The sequence below is a fragment of the Gymnogyps californianus genome, chromosome 5, assembly GCF_018139145.2.
Source record: "Gymnogyps californianus isolate 813 chromosome 5, ASM1813914v2, whole genome shotgun sequence".
Lineage (NCBI taxonomy): Eukaryota > Metazoa > Chordata > Aves > Accipitriformes > Cathartidae > Gymnogyps > Gymnogyps californianus.
The window spans coordinates 17,221,675-17,245,862 of record NC_059475.1 but is presented as its reverse complement, the minus strand read 5'-3'; the positions used below and the strand labels follow the sequence as shown (position 1 = coordinate 17,245,862).

Genomic DNA, 24,188 nt, shown 5'->3' with positions numbered 1-24,188 from the left:
CAAAAAGTGGGGAGAGATTACTGTTGAATTATTTCAGGTGTAAGTAAACGCTGGTCGTGAAAGCTCAAAGAAAAAGTCCTGAGAATCCTGCTCTCAATGGTAATGAATAGCAACAGCAAGCAGTTAGTGAACAGCAGTGAACAATTACAAAAACAACTACAGATCAGTGCTGTCTGCCAACACTTCTTAGGAATCCCAAGAGGAGAAGCCAGGCACGCAGGGGACTGCTTCAATTAAAAGTTTCATTACTTTGGAGGGTGGGGGAGAGAGAGAAAAAAATGCACACTTTTGTTTCCCCTACAGTTTCCACTTGTCTTTCCCATCTGTTAAATCTCCATGACAAATTTCTATACAATTAACAGACAAGATAGTCTGTTATGCTCTAAAAGTGCCCATATGAAATGAGCTGAGAGGCTCCATTAAAACTTTTCATAAATGTGAATACTATGCAATCAGCTTCACAACTGGAACTATTGCTGACAAGTTTGGCAGAAGGACCAGACTCTGGAAAGTGAGCAACAGTCACATCTCCACTACTCCCTCTACACTGAAACTAGCTCAACATGCAAATGAAGTGATGTCAGGAAAGCATGCGCTGTCACTACTTTATCAGTCATTTAAAGATTAAAGATTTTTATTTCCAGAATAACTAACTTGACAGCAACGCTTAATTCATTTAGAAAATGAGACTATGGAACCTGAGGTTTTCTGACTTCAAATCTCTTCTATCTCCTTTCGAGTAAATTACTGAACCACAGTAATTAAGCTAGTTGTTCTTTCAGAGCTTTTGAAGAGGATTATGCCTTTTTTGGAGATAATGACTCTATTGGTTCCTTCATCTCCAATTTAGACAAAGAAACAACAGGCCTGATCCACAGCCTTCTGTAATTAATGGGAAGTTTTCCAACCTTGAATGTTCATCTAGTAATTTTTGCTAAGAAAAATAAGTATCTGCATGGAAGATTGAAAGAGGGTATAATATTTAATGAAACAGCCAAAACATTTGTGATATTATGCATCTTTATATTATAATGCTTAAAACCAGTAATGTCCTAGGTGATAAAAACAGAAGTTTCTTGTAGCAGATGTTAGCACAAGATTCTTCTGACAACTGTGCTAACAGGTGTTAGCACAGGATTCTTTCTGCACAAGATTCTTCTGACTCTACTACCGTTGGCAACGTTACTTTAAAGGAGTGAAAGGGCTTAGCTTCTTGTTCCAAGCTATTTCCAATCCTTCCATAAAGCATATCTGTTGTAAACACTGCCTGAATGAAGTGCTAAAAAAGAATTTAATTTTCATTTTCACTAAAAAGGTAAGTGTTAAGGTGCTGCCTTTTTTCTGAAATTCAAAATAATTCTGAGCTAAATTAAAATTCACTATTGATGGGTTTTGGTATGTAATACTGAGCATCTTCCTTATTATCCTTGTTGTATCATTACTGGAGATTTCCACAGCACAGTAATGTAAGTATTTGTAGGGACAATTATCAGATGAGTGTTCATTCCCATTCTTCAACCACAAGTAAGCTTTCCTCTTCCTTTGATGAATAAGAAGTTTAGCTTTTTTGTTACACCACAAATGTTTTAATTATTCCTTCTAAGGAGGAACAAAAAACCATATGGTCACACCTTTGAATGCAGAAAAATACTTGAAAAACAGCACTGATTTGTCCATGTCAAATTTTTTGCATGAACAAAGAGAGCAAAGTTGATGGCTTTCACATGGAGTTATTTCTCCTGCCTGCACCATGAAACATTACTGTTATTACAGGGTCCATTAGCACTGTCATCAGGTATCTCCCAAGTATTTCCAGAAAAATTCTGCATCACAGTGCAACTGCTGGGTGACCAGAGCAAAACAGCCTTCAAAAGCCAGATAAAAACTGTGGCTACAAATGAGATCAGAAAAAGAGATTGAAATGCGGATAAAACTCCAGCTGCCTCCAGGCTGGTTTTTGGTGTACCACAAGGAAGTTTAATCAGTATAATTATATTTTTGAAACTACTTAAAATACAAATACTTGTAATGACTCTTTAGACTGTAACATGTGCTGTCTGCAGTTAACATGTGGTTTCTTAAACAGACTCATCATTCAGAAGACAAGATAATTCTTTTTCTGGTTGCTATACAATTTGTCTGTCATTAAGTCAAACAAACATATAAAAAACCCCAACACTCATAAAAGAAAAATCCTGCTTCCTAAGCCAATTAACTACTTCAGATTCAAATGTTAAAAGCGGAAATAATGTAATTCAGCTACATATCAGTAATGTAATCACTTTATCTAACCTAAGCTTTCAAAGGACATAGAGTAATTTTGTATAGTGTACTTTGTCCTTCACTTACATTTATGTTTTGACTGTTCCCTCCAACAGGAAAACCAATTGCGTCATCACTTTCTATGGCACCAAAAATCTGGTCAAGGGAAAAAAAAAAAGAAAAAAAGGAAAGATTGTATACATGAAGTCACAGGTATGTGAAAACTAAGCAAAATCACATGTACTAGGGTTTTGAAGCCACCTAGATCTCATTTAACCCACAATTCACTGCTCTAATAGAAGATGTTTTGGTTTTTAATTGGTACAGCATACTAAGCATTGGCTTTCAGATTTAGCTTTAAAGCTGTCAGATTTGACATTCTGACTTCATATTTTTTCTACTATCTAATTTTCCTTGCACGTATTAGGGGCTCTCCACTATTCAACAAAACATTAGCTGAAATTATAATGTAACATAAAGGACTCCAAATTGTTCCTGCTGCAGCACACATTGCAATTTGGGGTTGTTTTGGTTGGGGTGTGTGTGGAAGATCTCTAGTTTCCTACAAGATTTAAACAAAGGCTGTACAGATCCCTACATACCTGAAAAATACAAGTTATAATTGCACAGTGCAATAGCAACGTTACTACTTGCTATTACATACCTTTAGCATTTGAGTGAGATAGGAACTGATGTTTTCTAAAAGAAGTCTGTTTGGCATTTGTCTGGAAGATTTCTTTGCAGCAATATAGGAGTTACTCTGACTGACTAACGAACGCATTTCTTCTAAGACAGAGCGAGTGTCAATATTGTCACACAGTGCTTCATGAATTGCTGCCTTCTTGTCGTAAAAACTAAGAAGAAAAAAATTTTTTTTACTATTGATGTCAAAAGTATCTGCAACCTACTCTGAAGAATCTCTGTTAGAAGAGTAAGGGGACCTAAAAGTGAGATAATCTTTTGTTGGTCATAGTTTATATTTGAAGGAAAAACAGATGAGTGAGGAAAAGGCATTACCACGATGCTGCTGTTTTGCTGCTATGGACAAAGGTAGGCAGGATAATCTAATTGGCAATAACTATCCAAACAAATTACATCAAACCATTTTTCAGCAACTGACCTTTTCATACTAGTTTTTTAAAGCAGTATAAATTGCTTATTTAGTACCTTCTTGTACCCTTTTTTTTTTTTTTTTTTTTTTACAGTATTGCTCTCCTATCCCTATGTACCAGCCAAGTACTCTGTTTAGTATCTTTCCAGCGAGGAGCACCAATTTGGAAGTTAACTTACCACAAAGTGAAGTGTTACAAAGCTGTTACAAGAAGATACAAGGAATAAATTTATGCAAACCTTTGTAATGTTCATGAATAGGTGTAAGTAATACAGTATATTAAGTACCATTTCATCACACAAGGGGTACTACTGTTTCAAACAACATACTTTTTCCAGAGAAAAGAGAATGAGAAGTGGTAGAGAAAGGAGACAAAAAACAAATATCCATGAAGCATATCTTCCGTTCCTCCCACTTCTTTGTCCCTTCCTTTTGACCTATTACTTCCTATCTTCCCCCTTTTTTAAAAAAAAAGGAGTTATCTCTACCAACCTCAAGTTGAAGATGAAATTTTCAGAGGACATCACTAAACAGAAGCATCTGCACTTGGTCCTTCAATAGTCAACATCTCTGTCCACAACAATGAACTGAACTAGGAAAAATTTTAGTACTGCAACATAAGATGCTTCTATTTTAAATTTCACACATAATATAATTGGAAGCTGTTCGTATTACAAACAATAATGATAGTTTTGTTATAAAAGTGAAAGACTGCAATATTGATATCACTGTCTCTCTCAATAACACATTTTCAAATATTGGCACTGATCTTTTGTGCTTTTAGTCAGATCATTTAACTTCTGTTTGTCTCAGTTTGCTCACTGCACTTTGAAATGTGTAAAATACTATTTTTCCAGTTGTAACCACTGTGAATTATTGGTCACTTCTCAGATAGAAGGACAGCATTTCAAGTAGTGAAGAAAATGACAGCTATCTAACAAAAATGTTCTCTTTCCCTTCACAAACAAGGCGATGAGGCATGCCAGTGTACTTAACATAAACGAAAGGGAAACTAACAATTTCATCTATACTTCATAAAGCTGTTGCAAGATTAAATTCACTAGCTGGTATAGAGTTGGGGTACTCAGTGAAAATGCTACAGACTTATAAATATCACTATATACATAGTAAGTCATTTTGCAAGGAAAAAAAAATTAAACATGTAGCTACACAATGGCTATTCAGAGAAGTAGGAATGCTCCACTCACTTTTTGTTCAGCTCTGCTTCCTGATTTTCCCATTTCTGAAACTGGCCTGTCACATCAGTGGGAGCTCGAAGAATATCCTTCACATTTAAAAAGAACTCCTATAAAAGACGAATATAGCTAAAAATCAGTTTAAATTAGAGACAACCAATATTTACTACAAAAAGGCATTATTTCTTAATTAGCCTCCTAAAGTTTATGGTTTCAACACTGTTTCATCCAGGATCTACTGAATGTCTGTCAAAACAAGGAATCCCACACATTTTGCATAACTCTGTAAATCACAGTTGGACTGTAATTCAGTTCTATCTCTTGGCTCTGCCACTGCATGATACACTACGATACTCTAACACCAAGTTGTTCAAATACAATACCATTTTAAAAAAGTTTAGGCAAGAGTTCTTATGGTATATTTTTAAGTGTGTTGCTAGCAATGGAAGCTGAAGAATAAAAGTGGCTTTCTAGCGATGGCCTATTTTATGTGGGCATCCAGCTTGGTGAAAAGTAATTTTCACTTTTCTGTGGCCCAAATCAAACATTTTACATAAAAAGCAGAACAGCTTCAGCTGGAGAGACCATGATCAACAATCTCAAAATGCTGTACAGCCTCCTTGTGGGAAATGTGGGTTTAAATCACAGCTCCAAACTAAGCAGGGAAAGGAGCTGTGCCTGCCCCCCACATATGCCCGCAAGGCATAGAGGCAACTGCTCGATGTATGTGGTCAGGAGACAAGGTATGAATGATACTCCATCTTCCCCTTTGGCTATATTTGTGTAAAGTCTGATCTGGTAGACATGTTATGAGAGTGTCTGTTGGACTGAGTCCTATAAGCAAGCTGAACTGAGAAACTAATCTTGTGCGTTTAAGTGCCAAGCTGCTCAGAGATGTCAAAACTTGGAGAAAGTACCCAGCTGCAGAGAAAACATAGCTATCTGTGGAATTTACATGACTTGAATGTTCAATGGTAGTTAAATAAATACTGTGACATCCCACCCGATGAATTCAGAAGGCAAATTCAGTCTGTGGATATGGCCTATATATCCTTGGGTTCTATTCCTTGAAACACTTATGACAACACAAAGCTTAGAGAGCTGGAGGAGGGACAGAAAGCTTACTTACATTCATAAACTTCTCATACTGAATAGCTGACTCCATGGTATTATTTGAATAATCCAGTGTATCCTTCCAAGAGTGCATGAGGAAAGCCAACCGTAACTGTCGTGCTATTAGGAGTTTCAAAATAAACAAGGAAAATAATCATAATCTAAAGCATTTCTTTGGCCTCCAATACTGCAGTGGCTAAGAACATAATTTTTAATATTCTTGCTGTCAATACATCTACCAAAAAAGCAAGAACACTATTATCCACACAGATAATACTGACAAGGAACAGAAGAACAAGGAAGCTGTTGTAAAGTTAGTGAAGACAGACGCCTGAAGTTAGCCATTTTTGGAAACTCCATTATGTGCCTGAATAACAAAATTACCACAGTCACCACTCAAAGTACATCAAAAGCATTCAAATTCCAAAGTAATTTTTACCTGTATGTTTCTTCAGTGCATCTTTTATGGTAATGAAATTCTTCAAAGATTTGGACATTTTACAGCCAGCAATTGTTAAGTGGCCAGTATGCAGAAAATACCGAACCCAGTGATCATTTTCAAAGTATGCCTGCAGCAAAAACAAAAAACCCCAAAGACTCAACACTGTTTACATACATACCATGAAGTAGGACAATTTAAGAATAAAATCCTGAGAACAAAAAGTTATGCTTAAACAAAACACACATAACGTTTTAAAAATTAATTGATGGATTTGTGTAAGTTGCAGTCAAAGCAAAGCATGTTGCTTTTTCACTGCAGAAACTGAAGGCCAGTTCATTCACCTCAGACTGTGCCAGTTCATTGTCATGGTGGGGAAATCGGAGATCAAACCCTCCTCCATGAATATCCATCGACTCTCCTAGAAGGCATCCAGCCATCGCAGAACATTCAATGTGCCAACCTGGACGACCCTGTTAAGAAAAAGACTACTAAAAGACTTGGCTACTAGTTAATTGTCTTCCTCTCCTGCCTATATATCATTCCCTCATTGGTCTGCCCCTACGCAGTTACACACCTGAGGAAATGAGATACAGTGTTACCAAGAAAGATTCTCAGTCTCAGCTTCATAAAAGTATACTGTTAGATTTAAGGATCACACATGGCACATACATCTGTGATGCTTTGATTATCCTGCTTATTATTCTTTTTAAAATTACATTAATATTTTTGATTACAAGGAAAAAAAAGGATATAGAAATTACTGCAGATAAAGCCTGTAGATAAATAGAGGACAAACGACCAGTAACAGCCATTGTGAGCCTGCACACAGACTTCTGTTTAAAAAGTATCACACAGATTGATACACATTCTAAATTACTAAATGAACATACCCACAGAATCTACGATTGAATACAAGATTCCCATAATCTATACATTATTAATATGAGGTGAGGCAAAGTATTTGTGTAACATGCTATTTAATAAGGTGTAGAAGATCTAAATTCTGATTATAATGTCCTTACCTTTCCCCATGGAGAGTCCCATGAGGGCTCTCCTGGCTTGGAGGATTTCCACAAAGCAAAATCATTTGGAGAATGCTTCTCACTTAAGCGATCAGCTGAGATGCTCAGGTCACCTTTCAGATGAGAAAATGTAAATATATACATTTGATTTAAACACCAGCAGTATTGATTTTTGGCCTTGCTGTACCTCACATCAAGTCAATTTAAAAAATAAATAAATAAAAAAGAAAAAAACACTCAGCCCTCAAAATTCCTCATAATCAACCTTGATAATCCTTTGGGGTTTTGATTAATGTTTGGTTGACAGGAAATCTGACAACAAGTATCAGCTGCACTGCTTTCTAAGTTTTGACAGGAGATTCATCTACATTCTCTCTGCAGGCACAATTCCAATATTGCAGTTACAGAAAAAGAGATGTAGAAACAAAAACCCCTATACTCATAGACAAGTAAGACTGCAGAATCAATTCATTCCAAAATTAGAAGGATCCAAATTAAGACTAGGATTGTCTTGATCTGCACACACAACATGATCATAGCATATTTCTTCCACCCCTAATCTCAGTTGCTGCACAGAACGGCTGGTAGTTGTTCAATAGCTATGTTTACTGTTTTGTTACCGTCACAGATGTGTTATGCATTATTTGCTGTTAGCTCCTTATGATCATTTAGGTGATACTGTCATTATAACATCTTTAAAACACAGGGAATTTACCATTTCTGCAGTACTGTCCAAGACTAAAAGTGGTTAACAATACCACCGCATAAGAATCCAAGACAGATTAAAGACAAAATTGTCAAGTTTAAACTTGTCAATTAATTTTGATGTACAGATTGAGATACCTGCAATCTCAATTGTTTAGAATATCTAACATTATGCAATTTAAATATAAAAGTATTATGCTTTTATTTACATTAATTGCACCTTTCAAAGCTTAGCATTTCTGCTGCCTGTAATAGTCAAAATGACATTATCTGTCAGGGTAAGGACAATCATCACAAATGAGTCAAAGCAGCTAAGCTTACAAGCAATAACTTGACATATGCATACTCTTGGTTAGTTACATTAATCACTCAGGATCGGTTCCTATTTGCAAAAGGACACAACAATTCAACAAAAGTGACTGGTTACATGGTTGAAATGATACATTCATGTTACCACAAAGATGGTGGTTTAAGCTAGCACCTTTTATTTCACATAGAAGATTTCAGCTATAAAGGTTTGAATTAAGAAGAAAAAAAAAAATCATATCCATTTTAAGCTGCACCTCTCAGATATTGCTAGTTTCACCTAATATGAGTGCCCTAATTTCACCTAGTATGAGTGTTGTATGAAAACCTTTTAATATCCTTCTGATAGACGTTGTGGATGATTTGCTACTAAAACTGTACAACCTTAGGAGCAGATAACTAACGAGTCTGGTTTATTGAGCATTTTAAGCTACTCCTCTGCTATGGCTTGAGTCAAAAATATCTGTATTTGGATTTAGTTCAACACAATAAGGTTTACAAAGTAAAAAGAGTTCTCAGTATGAAAGAGCAACCCAAATATTTGTCATGAAATAACCACATCCTGATGTGGAGAGCTTTCACCTGGCGTGTGGAAGACCCAGCTTCAAGTCTTTGCTCCTCCTACTTTGAACCAGATGAACAGCCAAATAACTGGGCTATAGTCAAATGACTGAGCTATTCACAATTCTGACCAAAAAAATCCCCAAACACAAAAACCCAACCCAAAAACATCCTAGAATGAATAACGTTTCTTGGTATTTTCCAATTAAAAACTTTCAGGAAAGTGCTGGATCAAGCTACAAAACTTTGGAAGAGAAATCTATTGGTAAAGGAAGTGCAGCAGGTAAACCATTCAACTGACAATAACTTTGATCCAGATGTCAGTGAAATCAGTTGAAGAGATCAACACATCATCAGTTTCTTCCGCAACTTAAGCAAATGTTATTTCCCCTTTTTACCTTCACCCTCTTGAAGAGCTTTTTGATCACCTACAGCTTCAGGAACCAACTTAGCATAGGAGTGTTTTTCACTGGAATCAAACTTCATAGTATCAAAGTATACAGATCCATTGGACACATACCTGAAAAGTTAAAGACCATTATTTAGCTAACTTTCTACCAAGACTTAACTGAATTTTATCCCAAAAATCACTGTCTTAAGTTTAAGTTCTCTAGTGAAACCACATACAGTATGGTACTGCTCAGTATTGTAAAGATGACTTAGGTGAGCCTAAGTTTTAAGGCCTTACCATAAAGACTTCAGACAAATCATTGAAAGTCATAATAAAATTGATGAAAGGGAAAACAACTAACATATTTTGTTAAACTCTTAAGAGGTGAGATGTCAGATAACAGTCCCAAGAGAAGAAATATCTACGATACTTCCAGTCCCTTCTAATATTTTGCAAGAATATAATATGAATCATGTTTGTTTCACAGTCCATTTTGTCCTCCTTCACTTTGCTAATTTTGTCCCACTACAGCCATAATAAAAACTCTGACACAAAGATAAGTTTCAGGACCACCAGGAATGCTGATAATTCAGTGCAAACAATTTTGAACTGTCCTCCCTTTTATTTTTTTTAAGAAAATTTTAAAATGTAGGTTTAAAGGAAGAACATGCAAGAGAAATTATGGCAGTCTGAACCACAGGTTTGCTTTTTTCCCAATAAAAATACATTCATGTCGAAAATTTGGCTATTAACAGAAAGAGAACTCAAAAATTTCAGACAGGAATCTATCATGATACTTAGGAACTTCTAGAGTATTAGCTTGATTTTCACAAATATTAGACAATGGCAGAAAAACAGTTCATGATTACTTTTTTTTTTTAACTTATGTTATTTACAACTGATTTCTAGCCATCTACTCAGACATCCATTTTGAAACCCCTTGCTGAAGGCTAGGAGTCAAACATTGTTCAAGTGAATGGGACTTTGACTATTTATTTTAATGAACAAGGACTTCACCCTATAAATTTAATAATCTAACTTCTCTGTTTGTAAGACATCATAAGAAGTATAGAATAGCACATTTTCCTCAGGTGAGAAATAACAGGTCTTTTGCAAAGGAACCTGAAGTTTCTTTATTTGATTAAACACTACTTCTAGAAAAGACTACTATTGCATACGAAAACAGAGAAAACAGTTCACAGTTAAGTGTGGAAAGCAATCATTCTAGCTCTGATAAAGTATAAGCACACAACAAAAGCATCCAGTAGCAAACTTACCCATAACCATTATCCACAATCTTTTTCACAAAATCCACAATTTCTGGCACATATTCACTAACCCGTGTTAAAACATCTGGAGGTAAAACCTATAGATAAAAAGTAGAATTTTATATTTTTTATATATATATGTGTAAATATTTATACATATGCAAATATGCACTAAATATATATATATTATACATTGGATAAAAATTGGCTCAAAAGCAAGTGACAATAGAATCTAAGACTCCTATTTCAAGCTTTCTGCTCTGAAACAATGTGCTGTGGCCATTTTTTCCTCAGCCTTTAAGGTGACGTTAACAACAAACCACCGCAGGAGATGTCAGCTCTTCCACTTACTGCACTTCTGACAGAACAGGCAATAAGTCCCTCTGATTTGCAGGTAAATAAATAAACCTTCACTGATCTGAACCATTGCATATGACACAGCATTTCATCTGTAACAGACAAATCTGTCCCTGATTGTTATCATCACATAATTTCTTAGTGGCTGAAGACTGATAAGTAGTCAGTCTAAATGCTGAGGTTGGCAGGGCTCTATTGTGCAGCTAACAGACTCTTATCTCAAACTTCTGGATCAGTTTATGATTATAAGCCCATGTTACACCAAGCGGAAGGGATGCAGTGCACATGTCAAACTTGATCACCAGTTAACTGGCTCTGGTAACATGCTCTGGATTTAAGATTGTTGGGATGGAAACAGAACAGGTGCTAATTTAACAGCTACCTATTCACATTAAAGGAAACACTTTATCAATAAGGTTGAAATATGAGGTTTTTGAAAGCTATTAAGGAGCTAAATTGTATTCTGGGTATTATATGGCAAGGCACATACACTTCTAGAACAGAAAACAGTTTGTTTACTTACATTGAGCGCTTCCATATCTTTATGAAATTCCCCTTCCCAGAATTTGGGAAGCTTTGAGAATATGGAATTGTCAGTCACCTGACTGCCAAATTTTGTGTCCAACCAGTCAGACAGCAAATCTTTGGCTTCTTCCAACAGTATCTATAAAACAATAATTGTAAGTGCAACTGATCAAAGACTTGCCCTGTTCAAACTCTAAACTTTAAACTTAAAAGAAAGATTTTATTCTGAACAGAGAGGTTTGCTTAAGAAAAAAGACACTTGGCTATGAATACAGAGTAATCCATGCTTCTACCAGATTTTTATCATATTGCCCTTCATAAATATGGATGAAACAAACATAGGAAGGAAGATAATTGATAAGTGATATCTATTTTGATATCAATCACTTAAATAGGCATGTGGAATTTATGCTGTAAACACCGGATGGGACCTGCAGTTCTATCACAGCATCTGTTCCCCACATTACTACTGGATAATCCTAACAGAAGCCTTACTGTGCACATGGCTAAAAAGTGTTTGAAAGAGTAATTTGAACATCAGCAAGGATACACTTCAGTCTTATATTAAAAGATGACTTTTTTTTACAATAGGATATAGCCCAGAAGGTATGATTGCTTAGATTTTAGTTGTTTTTAAAATTCTGTTAGGTCCGTATACACTTTTATAAAGGTACCTGATAATAGAATACCTGGACTTTTTTTTAAAAGGTAATTTAGAGAGAGAGTCTTCTAAAGAAGGAAGCACATACCCTACGCTTCCTACAGTAATTATCACAAATAATCTGAAAGCAAGAAAAGATGAAAGTGGAAACCAATTACTAAAAGACAGTAGTTATACTGACTGACTCGGTTACTGGACAGTACCAAAGCCCAATAAAGTCAACAGGATTATTGTCACTAAATGTAATGGTCTTTGGATAAAAATTATCCTGAGCATAATTTTTTGGGATGTATTTTCTTCTCTGATCAGAGATGGAAACACTTGTGTAGAAAACTGCCACCAGTATTGGAACGTCATAAATGCATGTTCAGTAATCTATACTGGAACTAATTCATCAAGACAAAAAAGTCAAAGAGAAAGTCTAAATATATGCAAGAGAAAGATCCTCACTGGAAAGGTAAAAATAACTTAGTAATTATCACAGTGGGAGGAAAAAAAAAAGTCTTTGATAAAAACAGCATCCAAAAACTATATAGTTGAATTCAAGGATCAAATTTCCTGTATTCAATGCAAAGTACTAAAAAGTCCTCAGGCCCACCTTTCCTCTTTTTATAAATACAAATTTCCATAATGTTTCAGGGAATTACTAGAAGCTAAATATTATTTTTAAAACTCCTAACAATTATAAGCCAAATATAATTTAAAAAAGAGCTCTAACTGACCTCATGACATCTGTTGATCTCTTCTGCAGGGAGTTTTGCTTGCACAGCTTCTTGTAGAGGGTCAAAAGCAGACTTCACTGCATTTTGAATTCTTTCCAACATTTGCTTTTTATCTGGGTCTGTTGTCTCATTTAATTTAACTGAAAAGAGCTACAATTAAAAAAAAATTTTAGAAAGCAACTTGCACTACAGTAGCACCATGTTCCATACACAATATATTATCTTAGCCACATAGTACCTTGCTAGTGATGAATAATACATTATGCCACATAAAAAGCTTTGATATCAAACTACTGAAACATACGCCTCATCAGAAATAAAGGTGAAGTCAAAAGAATTTAGTTCACATCCGAATTCAGTTTTTCAGAAAGACTATAAATTACTACATCATCATTACTGTTGTTTAGTAATTTTCATTTTCTATGCAGTTGATCACCTTAATTACACAGCTGATTATCACAAATCTGAAAAGGAGAAGCTTTAATGCGAAATACAGAGAGATTAAATGCTATGCTTAGAGAGTATGTAAGGCAATGATAGTTGGGCAAAATTACCAGGCCTCCTATTCACAGGCCTCTATTCAATTCATTAGACTGATAATCTCTTTGTGATCTGTAGTTCTAAAAATGACCAGAGAATCACCTTCCCCCACCTTCAGTCCAGCATACACAATTTATTAAATCCCTAAAGCTTTGGAGACTTTTTGCTCTTTCCAAGGCCATCAATGGTACAAAAGGGAAATCTCCCAAGCTTTAAAAGATTATGGACATACCACTGTTTAAAAACTATTTTAAAGGGTTATTTTTAAAGTTTGAATTCTAACACACAAACATCCAAATGCTTTTTGAGCTTTTTTCCCCAATACCCCAACAACAATATACATGCACTCATAAACAACTTCTATGGACATAAAAATCAGGCATGTCTTTTACACAGATAGTTCTTGTCAATTCTAAAACAATGGAAAATCAAAGTGATGTGCAGTTCCAATAGCATTTCTAGTTTGTGTGGTACCAGTTCAATAGAATAACTGAAACAAGCAGAAAGTTTAAGGAGGTAGCAAAGTCAGAGGCATTTTTTAGATGCTTTGTTACATTATTGAGTAAGAACCTAAGACACTAGCAAAGATTAAACACTACGCCCACCTCTGAGGCAGTTTTAACATCTTCAAGTAGCTGATCTGGTGCTGATTTGTTCTCTCTATACCGTTCAAAAAGGTAATTTTGTCTTGCTCTCTTGATGATCTACAAAGCAGAAACATGAAAGTATTTTTCTGAAGTGAAACATAGTTATACAAAGTGCAAATAAAATCTATTACATACCAAAGGCATTTCAGAATCCCTATAAATTTAACAAGCTACAAAAATTACATGCAATAATACAAATTAAATACACCATACATAGTTAATCAGCTGCCTCAACAGAGTTAATTAGTATCCCAACAACAGGCAAATAAAATAAGTTATCTTTGTAAAATGCTTAGTCTTCATTATATATGACAACATTCATTTATATACAAGAATACAGGCTTTGCTACCATAGGAATGCTACAAAACTGAGAAAAATCAATGACTTCGTGTACACAAAGTGTGTCTAAGTTAATAAGTGTAAGATTTAGCTTGGCTTATCAAATGGCAATTACATATGACTCTGTGACTTCCATGCTGAAAGTACAGTATTTTAGATTGCAATTTAAAAAGACCTTACCTTATCATCAATATCTGTAATATTCATACAATAGAAAATGTCATATTTAAAATAATCCCTCAAGATTCTTCTCAGGATATCAAATGAGATATATGACCTAAAAACATAAAAGATACAGGGGTGTTTTTAGTGAACACCTCAAGTCTATTTCTATTCTATGCACAAACTACTTCAATCTCAGAGTCAATCATTTTACAGCAGTTTTAATTTTCCCTCATCTACTATTAAGTTTTTAATCACACAATGACATAATATTATAACATGCTTTTAATCTTAAATCTCAAGCGTTGAATCTAAAAAGACTATTTTCTAGTAACACACTCATCTAAATAAAGCACCTTTTTCTATTCATCTTTTGCTTCCAATAGGTACTGTTATTACCTATATCAAAATAAGGAACTCCAGTACCTGGCATGTCCCATGTGAGAAGCATCATAAACTGTTGGACCACAGCAATACCACAAGACTTTTTTTCCATTCTGAGGCTGAAATATTTCCTTAATTGAAAGGGAAGGTACAGTGATCAGAAGAAATTGAAGACATGATCTCAGGCCAGTAATACCACATTTGGATATTAGAATGTGAAAACATGGATTATAATTACAAAAAAAGGAATAGTTATTCCACTTTCAGTTTTACCATAAGCAAAGATCACCACTAGCTTTATCATGTAAGAGAGATAAAAGGGTGTGGCTGCTTACATTATCTGCACTCTTATCAATCAAGATAACAGATTACAAAGATTTGGACTAGGCAGGGCATTATTTAAGCTGCATTTGTAAAAGGGAGATCAAGCTTTCTTTTGCATTGAAGAAGGTTACAGAGTATAATCATTTCACACATATTCGGATACTACATCCCATATAACATTAGTATTCTTAATATTTCCTCTCTTTCCCAAAGGACCTTCAAACAAGACCACAAGAAGTTTTACCAGTTCATATTACAATATAATTGGTGAGACTTTTTTTTTTTTTTTAACACAGACAACATCTAAAGAAACTGTGATTTTATTCTGTTCATATTGCCTATACTTATGTGTATTACAATTGAACCCCTGGCTATTTTGCATGACGATAACTTGCAATTGGGAACCATATATTATGCAATATAAACACACATACACACCCTTGTAGTATATGTATATTTATTGTGTATATTATAACACTTGCCCAGCAAACACACGTGACTGACAGCACCTCTGGCACGTGCTTGTTAACATTCTGCAAAATACAACCCAGAAACCTATTTACTGATAGGGTAAACACTTAAGAAACAAACATTTGATGACTTCTCTATTTGTGTTTCTATGGAAATCTCCACTTTTCTTTCATTTAGTCACCTTATTGCGAGTCAGGCTGTTGTAGAGGCAGAGCCTAGAATGTTTTGTCCCTTCAGGGGGAGACCAGGGGGGCTGCACACGCTTGCCTTTACCTAGGGGAAAAAATACTTTAGAGAGAACTGAAAAGACACTTCCACAAATAGATTTGCAATAGAACATTTTCTCCTTATCACACCATTAAGTTATTTCAAAAGAAAAAAACCACATATAATTAGACAAAGCAGCTCCAGTCCTAGTAATCCAACTACTTTTGTTAGCACTTCCTACAAAGCCACTAAAACCAAAGTAAATTATTTCAATCTAGCTTATTTTCTACTCTCTGACTTGCCATTCCTATTAACTTTTGATCCAAGTAACAGGAAGGAAGAGGGTATAAAAGTAAGAGCATGCAATTCAGTTAAAGCATTAACAAGAGCTTTGAAATTTAATGAATCATTAATAAAGTGTTATGGCAGTCCTGGGCTTTCTGCAACGCCACTGATTTTACTGTGACAGCATATCACAGATCTCATACAGAATTTGCAAAAAATCTCCAGAGACCAGAGTTAGTCTTCTAGAGCCAATATTGACAGAGTATGTGTACTCACGGTGAGAGGGAGGGGAGACGGAAAGGTTTAGTAAGAACTTCAGCTTTTTATCATACATTGTTGCTATGTACACAAGGCATTTTTGACCACACTTATTTACCACAAATATGCTCCAATTCAGCAAGAGGCTAAATTTTGCCATTAATGAGAGTAGATAAAACCCAGGGTAATATTAGTGACAATATTCTTGCATTTGTTTTCTCTTAAATTTTTAAGAAGCAACATAGTTGTTAAACTCATGGGTTTTCAAACAAAAGTATGAGTATGTCATCTGTTGAAGAGTTGCAGTTTGCTATGCACAGGGCTGCTTACAGCTGTAATGATGTTTAACTGTTGCATTAACTAGGAATGAAAGCAAACCAGGAAATGCAAAAATACAGCAAGGTTGCCAGCTTAATACAGACAGCACTGTCTTTAGGAATTCTCATGGTATGCATTTTAACTGCAATTAAAATATTACACAAACTATTTGTTTTGACAACAAAATTGCCTTTCCGATCCTGTGTCTCACGGTGCTCTTCATTAACTCTGTTTCCCCTAATATCTTCGTATGAATATTTTGGCTGAAAACCTTCAAGTAATGTAAAAATTCATGGTATAAAAAATGTAATGTCTTCCTCATCTTCCTTCTTTGAATAACTGCCTAAATAAGAAAAAAGATATTAACTGCAGTACTCTGTCTCACAAATGGACTCCATTTAATCTCCGTGTTATGGATCCACGGAAATATGTGTTTATTCTAAATATTTCATTGTATGAGGTACTCCTGAACAGAATACCTCAAGTTCAAGAGCAGTCTATCCATAACACAGACCATATATCAAGGTATGGATTTGTTTACTCTTTGATTTACAAAGATTACGCTGGCATGCTTAATTGCGGCTAACGTTTCCCTCGGGGAAAGAAGCCTATGTGGGTTAGTCTAATAAAAGATAAATCTGTAAAGCTTTCTTTACTTACAACCACACTAAACATAAGAAAAAACCCAGATACTGCACCCTAAAGTTCTCAGCTTGCGACTTAGGTGTCACGTTATATCCAGTACATGGACACCAAGGGCAAAGTGAAAGGCATACTGTTTAGTCTGTTCCAATATGTCTCTGCCAGCTATAGTCTTGCCCCTGGTTGAACTGAAGTTCGTTTGCTCTAATCCACCCCTGGAGCTCTCCGGTACACCCAAAAAACCACCGATAAAATATCCAAGGTCTAAGAAGTGGGGCAGATTCACATGTCATTTTCACAGAGAACCCTGCAGAACACCATTTCAGGACTTCTGATACATATGCACAGATCATGAAGATAACAAGACATAACCCTTCAGAAAGAGAGACTTAACATTAAAGATTTCATGGACAGGAAATCAGAAACCTTATTGCTCCACCCTGATCCATGAAAGTCTGCAGACAAATTGTAGTTAGTGGCATTAAATCTGCTATCAGAGCCAGCGATACAGCTGAGATCCCTTCACTGCTGAAAGGAAATCGATAATCAGCACAAATGCATGCAGGCACACACACATACACAGAATCTACTCGCAGCAGTCTGATTTTAACTGCTGGTCTGCTAGTAATTGAGAACACATATGATGAGAGGTTGTGAGAAGATGGCATTGGAGTAATATTAGTCAACAACCATCAGCAAAAATGAGACATTATGCATTCATTTGTAGGTATTGCAACCACTATACAACAGCTCTGTGTTATTATTATTAATTATTTCATGACTCCCTGAGCAAGGATCTCACTATAAAGCAATTAAATTAGATTAGCTCATTGGAAAACAACTCAGGAGAGTGATGCAGCTCCCAAACATGCCAGCACCCATGCTTACACAATGACCTAGATGAACCGGTTAGTATTTCCTCAAATCATCAGCAATGCCTAAATTACCAGGGTTAAAAAAGAACCCCAAACATTCTTTTTGAAATTCAGTGTTAATAGCAATCATAAGAGGCAGTATTCAGTTTACTTTATTATGAATTTGTATATTATACAACAACTATTTAGTTACCCTTGCAGGGGAAAAAAAGCGGACTGAGCAAATCCTGATATTTTAGGGAACAAGCCAAAACCCGCATATTCTTTTACAATCCAGTGGCTAGCTTTTTAAAGAAAATACATATAATCGAATTCTATACACTGAGGAATTTTAAAATCAAAGAAATGTGGAAACAGAGCTTTAACATTCAAATAGGTCAGGATCTATCAATTATGCAGTAACTGTATGCAAGAAGAATTTCATGACCTTGAACACAAGTTGATATGGTAAGTTTTAAAGCGTGCAAGAGAGTATGAAAGGGAACTTCTAGGAATTCTCAGCAATAAAAACCAATACAATGTCAGCTAGACTATAACCTGCCCACCAGTTTCGTATTACTCACTTGTTTGAAGTTTACAAGGCTCATTTTTTTCACTGCTGCCATCATAGATTGCTTCTATGTGTCTGTACCACCGGACAACATGGATATACTGGTCCACAGGTGGCCCCGAAAACTTTCTGAATACCTCCACATCTGCATGTGAAAATGTGAACCCCTGGATATAACTACGAGTGCTCAGGTACTCATTCAAAGCCTTCACCCTGGCTTCCTCTTCACTAATGCTCAGAATAAAACTGTAGCTGGAAGCTGTAAAGAGAGGCACAGGACATTTGGTCAGCATTAAAAGAAGAAGGAGATCCCATGACCAAAATATTTCCTTATACTATACATCTCCCCCTCTAAATTAGCTCTGGCAACTGACAAGAAGTTTGAGAAAAATATATTTAATACAAGCTACTGAATAACTATGTATTTCTTATTAACTATGTATTTCTTATTAATAGGATTATGTTCATGCTGTAATAAGTTTTTTGGAGACATCTTTACAAAGAGTAATAAGGACAAAAGCACAGGTCCTTTTCATGAAGAAATGTTATCTACTTGAAATTGGAGAAAATTCTTCACACACAGCAAACCTAATGAGCCACTCTTTTCCACGCTGCTAAAACACTCATCCTGCAAATATTTTAATAGGATAAATTTTATACACTGTGGATAGGCTGTGAATATGTCTACTGAAGTTGAGCATATCCTTAAATCTCTGCAGGACTGGTGCTCGCATGCAAGCTCCCAGCATGATGCTCAGTTACTCCTACTTGCTCTAACAACTCAGAACTTAAGCTGCTGCTGTATATTCCCGTACTTCTCGTATACCACTTTCTCGCCTCAGACATATGAATAATATTTAAAATGAGTAAGATTTACACAAATTAACAGAAAGGATATTAGATCATGCTCCTCTCTCACAATTTTTTAATTCCATGATTTATTTGGTATACAGGCAAAGCAGGTTCAATTATGTCTCATCTTTACAAATACAGAGACACAGAGGAAGCAGCGGAAGGGTTCTGTGACTTGGTGGGGATGCTCACAGTAACGGCAAGTCCTGTGCAAGTCAGTGGGTACAAAGCACTGTGGAGGTTATGGCATCTGGGCTAGCGCTGACATTAGGTAAACCTAACATTCATATTTTCCTACAATGATTCAACATTTGTAACTCCATTCGTGTTCAAAGTACTGTATAAACATTAAGCTGATATCCCGCTTAGGTAGTCAGCCAAGAAGGTAATATAAGATGTAGTCAAGGTCATAGCGCAATAAAGCGAGAGAGGCAGTATGAGAACACCTGTCCCTGCTCCCAAACCCCGACAGAGACCACTGCCACAAGCGTTGCTTCTTACACTAGCACGAACACCTTCTGCATGAGTAGTTCCCAAAGCATTGGAGGTGCTGACAGATGAACACTCTTGGAAAGGGAAGGATGAAAGGAGATGGGGAACTGATGGCTAGGAGAGGATGTGAGGAACTGCAGAACTGAAAAGTTTTTCCAAATATCATCAGTTAAGACTCTATGAGCAGCTCATTTCCTATATGGAAATCAATTATTAAAATATTCTACAGGAACTCAGGATGACAGGGAAATGGCAGCTAGATACCAAGTATGTTCGTGTTTGGCTCTTCTGAGTATAAATGAGATATAGTGGCACACCAGCAGAACTAATAAAAAAGATCAGTGACTAAAAAAACAAATAATAAAAAAAAAAAATCAAAGGTCACAAAAGATATTTAAAATTCATACACAAAAGCAAAGTCAGATTCATGTAAAGTCTCAATCCTTCTCAAGGGCTATCCATGTAATTGTTTGGTACAAATAAGGAATAACAAGTAAATAATGGTTCATAACTAGACCTTATGGGCTTGCCTTACCTAGCTGAATGGGATTCAGCTTCGGCTCACATAGTTAATTTTACTATAAACTTTTCAGGCTCCTAAATATTTACTGATGTTTATCATCATAGAACTTCACATGTTTATACACATGAAATAGTCTGAAATAGTTACGTTCATTAACTATGGAAACCTAAGACATAAGTCTTCCTTGAATGTGAATTTTGTATCCATGAATCATATGAGGGAGAAGGCAAAAAAAAAAAAAGTATTACAAGAATGATCTGTGTAGAAATGAAACTATATCTCAAAGAAAAGATCTTTAAAGATCTATTGCAAGGAAAGCAACACTCAATTTGCAAAGTATTATTAGGGTTATTATGACCATTATTCACACACCAGGCTGCTAATGGGAAGCAAGTCAGTGTATCTGAAATAATATAAGTGCTTTCCAACCACATCTGTAAACCAATCTGAAAGGGAAGTTGCACAAACTTATACAGAAATACAACAAAGATGACAGAACTCATACAAGCTAATTTTGGTAAGGAGAGACGGCAAATACCGCCTGTGAATGTCGGTACCAGCTCAGACCTGATAAGCAGAGCAACCAAAATTACTTTGAACAATCTTGGCACACGCATTAATACTTGAAATTATAAAGTTTGACGTTATGTCTAGTTGCAAGAGCAACAGCAGACTTGAAAGTGTAATACATCAAAGAAACCAGTTAGCCCAGGGGACCTAACAGGAGGATGTCTTTATGTTGAGACTGATCACTGACTCAAATTCAGCGCAAACTCACGTCCATGACTGCACACCACAGCAACTGCAGTACAGCATGAATACACCTGAGCAGCTGTTGACAGGGTTTCTCAGGGCACAGCAGCAGCTGAGCCACAGCAGTCTCAAGCTCCCAGCAGGCTCACTGTACCAATACGAGTTTCCCACATTGGTTTCACAGGCTGTGCTGAGCTCCAAACTTCCTTTTCTAGACTGACAGCTACTTTTCAAACCATGACAGCTAGCTTAATGCTAGCACAGACGTGTTCTACTCTCTGCTGCAGTCAGATGCAGAGATACAAGCAAATTTGCTGTGTTTGAGAGAGTGCTGAGTGATGAGTGCAATTCTGCAATAGCTCTGAGCATCCTATTTCAGTACATATAGGACAAAATCATTCTCACTTCTGGCATTCTTGTGAGTAGCTCCAAACTGGACTGAACTAGCAAAACAAAAGCTCTTCTCCTGAAGCACAGGGTGCTCTCCTGGGAAGAAAGAATGAGTATAACAACACTGTCTTTTGGAAGGCAGTAGACCAGAGAACCATTTCTTTTCAAGCAAAGAAATCAGTCAAAACTATCCATACATAAAAGTCTGTTCCAATTTCATTTATATCACTAGTAAAAACAAGAGCAGTAAATCCACAGAATCTTGTTTTTCTGTGATTTATATTCTCCACCCTCAGTTCCCCCCCTCAGTGTCTCGCAATGCCTTTAATTCATCACACACTCCCACTGAAATATTTCCTGGTACCTCCTAAGTGCTTCATCCCCTCTCCCCATACACTTCAGTATCCCCATCCTCTTGTACAGCTCCAACCCATCTTTGCTCAGTCTGCCAACTGTGTGCAAGAGGCAGCCCAATGTCAAATGTAATTAATCCCAAACAATGGATTCAAAAACTGTTGAGGGAGAAGGGCCAATGGACATCTATAGGTCTGACCTGTTTTACCCCTGTTGCTTTAGGAAACCAGGCTAAGACATAGTCCTTCTCTCTGACTGCAATTTCTTTCCCCTCCCAAAAGAGAAAAATTACAGTTGCTACTACTCAATTGCATTACGAAGTGTCTTCTTGTCAACAGAAACACAGGAGTATTACAGAGCTGTTGCATAACACTGAATGTTAACTCATGTGAATGGAATGATCCATAGACATCAAATCATACCACTCAAGAGCAACTTCGTTCAGAAAACAAGCACTGAGCACGAGTATTGGAGAGGTAGCAAAATAACCTTGAAAAATCATAAGAATTAATGTTAATAATGTAACACTCCCCCCCATTACAAAGTCATTTCAAATAAATTCCACTGTAGACATTAATTAATACAGTTCTAGCAATAGAATAATTGCTGGTGTATGATCTCTTTGGGCGATATAATTGTCACACATTCTTTCCATGCATGTAGGGCTTCGGAGACTACTAAAGGACACTGGGCATTTGTCCGCAAGACTGCAGCAACACACAGACTCAAAGGCATATGATCACTTCTACATTTTATTTTGCACATAAAATACCTTTTGAAGTTTAATCAAGATGCGTAACCCACACAATATCAAATTTGATGGAAATTTTTCACTTTTATTAACTTGAAAGCGAAAACCTCTGTTCCTTGAAGGTGTTGACAGCAAAGTAAATACAGAAAAGCCATAAAGTAGGCAGTAAACTAGCTGACACAAAACCAGGGAGTTACTTTGCTTCAGGGACAAATTAGGTTTCCTGGGCTTCCCTGAACCTGCTAACCTTGTCAGTCATAATTAGATGACAACTGAAATGTTCTGGGATTTCCGCAGAGGCATTCTCTGAGAAGGCATCTTAGACATTTCTGAATATTTTAAAATGTCGTTTCTCTTCCAACTTGGCTTTCACAAATTTAAAACAACTCATAAAAGATAAGTGTAATGTCTCATTATTAATATGGCTCCAAACTGGCCATTTATCATTCCGGCTGGCCACTCTGGGAGGTTTGGAAGGAAGTCCAACTATCTGCTCAGTCAAGACGAATTATCCTTTTCCATAAAAATTTCAGAAGAACTGAAGCAATGCAGCTATCCCATCTATGCAAGACACAGCATACACAGAGACAGAGAGAGAGACAAAGGACTTTTCAAGACTCACACACACGGATCAAGAGGCTTTTAGCAGAGCAGGGATTTTTAAGACGAGAGTATCCCACCAAGGGAGAGCTTGTCAGTCCTAGTCACTTTAGCCCTGTAAGTTCCACTTCCACTTTTCCTGAACTGTAACTAAATGTAACAATTACAATTTCAGTAAAAAGCAAATACTATTTGCCCAATAATAAACAATTTAAAAGTTTCTTAAAGCGCACCTGAACTGAGCCTTTGGTGGGGTTCTCCCCTGCTCCACCTTAACTAAGATAGTGAAAACACATCTGAAAAAGCCAGTCCCTTGACAACAATAAATGTTTCTGGACTCCCTCACATAGGAACGTTACTTGTGATGAACAAAGAGCAAAGTAACTTTCAGTAACAAAGAAAAAGGGGCAAAAGCTTTGAATCTACAGATCCTTAACTGGAATGACAGAAATTTCCCACCCCTTACATACCATAATGGTATTTCATACCTGTATGACTGGTATTCCAAGTTTCCATTTGCTACAGTAGTGCCAAAAATTATAGGACTACCCTGGCCCTCCTTCCATACGGAAGAGCATAGTATAACCCATCATTAAAACACAACCACAAGAAAAAGTCCAGAAAAGTCAAAAAGTTCAAGACATGAGTTCAAGCAAGAACACAGATGACTAGGAAAGACAGTAAGGGAGACAGAGGCAGGTGAAAGAAAGCAGATGATGCGGTGACAAGCACACAACTGACTAAGTGGTCTGGCAGCCACCTAACATCTCTTCCAACCCATCAAGCTGGAGAACAGCTGTTTCCAAACTTCAGTACTGAGAAGCCCCG

General features: G+C 36.3%; 1 protein-coding gene across 1 annotated transcript in view; it reads right to left on the bottom strand.

The window, feature by feature from the left end:
• The window catches only part of CARS1 (cysteinyl-tRNA synthetase 1), a 36,108-nt gene that overhangs the window by 11,179 nt on the left and 741 nt on the right, over window positions 1-24,188 (bottom strand). Inside the window, exons 2-17 of the mRNA XM_050897399.1 lie at window positions 18,659-18,904; window positions 15,692-15,783; window positions 14,758-14,846; window positions 14,350-14,446; window positions 13,788-13,886; window positions 12,643-12,792; window positions 11,258-11,398; window positions 10,387-10,475; window positions 9,117-9,238; window positions 7,147-7,259; window positions 6,466-6,594; window positions 6,122-6,251; window positions 5,699-5,802; window positions 4,582-4,679; window positions 2,927-3,116; window positions 2,350-2,418 (exon numbers count right to left, since the gene is read on the bottom strand). Coding sequence (XP_050753356.1) covers window positions 2,350-2,418; window positions 2,927-3,116; window positions 4,582-4,679; window positions 5,699-5,802; window positions 6,122-6,251; window positions 6,466-6,594; window positions 7,147-7,259; window positions 9,117-9,238; window positions 10,387-10,475; window positions 11,258-11,398; window positions 12,643-12,792; window positions 13,788-13,886; window positions 14,350-14,446; window positions 14,758-14,846; window positions 15,692-15,783; window positions 18,659-18,904 — 1,958 coding nt within the window. The remainder of the gene's footprint in view (window positions 1-2,349; window positions 2,419-2,926; window positions 3,117-4,581; window positions 4,680-5,698; window positions 5,803-6,121; window positions 6,252-6,465; window positions 6,595-7,146; window positions 7,260-9,116; window positions 9,239-10,386; window positions 10,476-11,257; window positions 11,399-12,642; window positions 12,793-13,787; window positions 13,887-14,349; window positions 14,447-14,757; window positions 14,847-15,691; window positions 15,784-18,658; window positions 18,905-24,188) is intronic.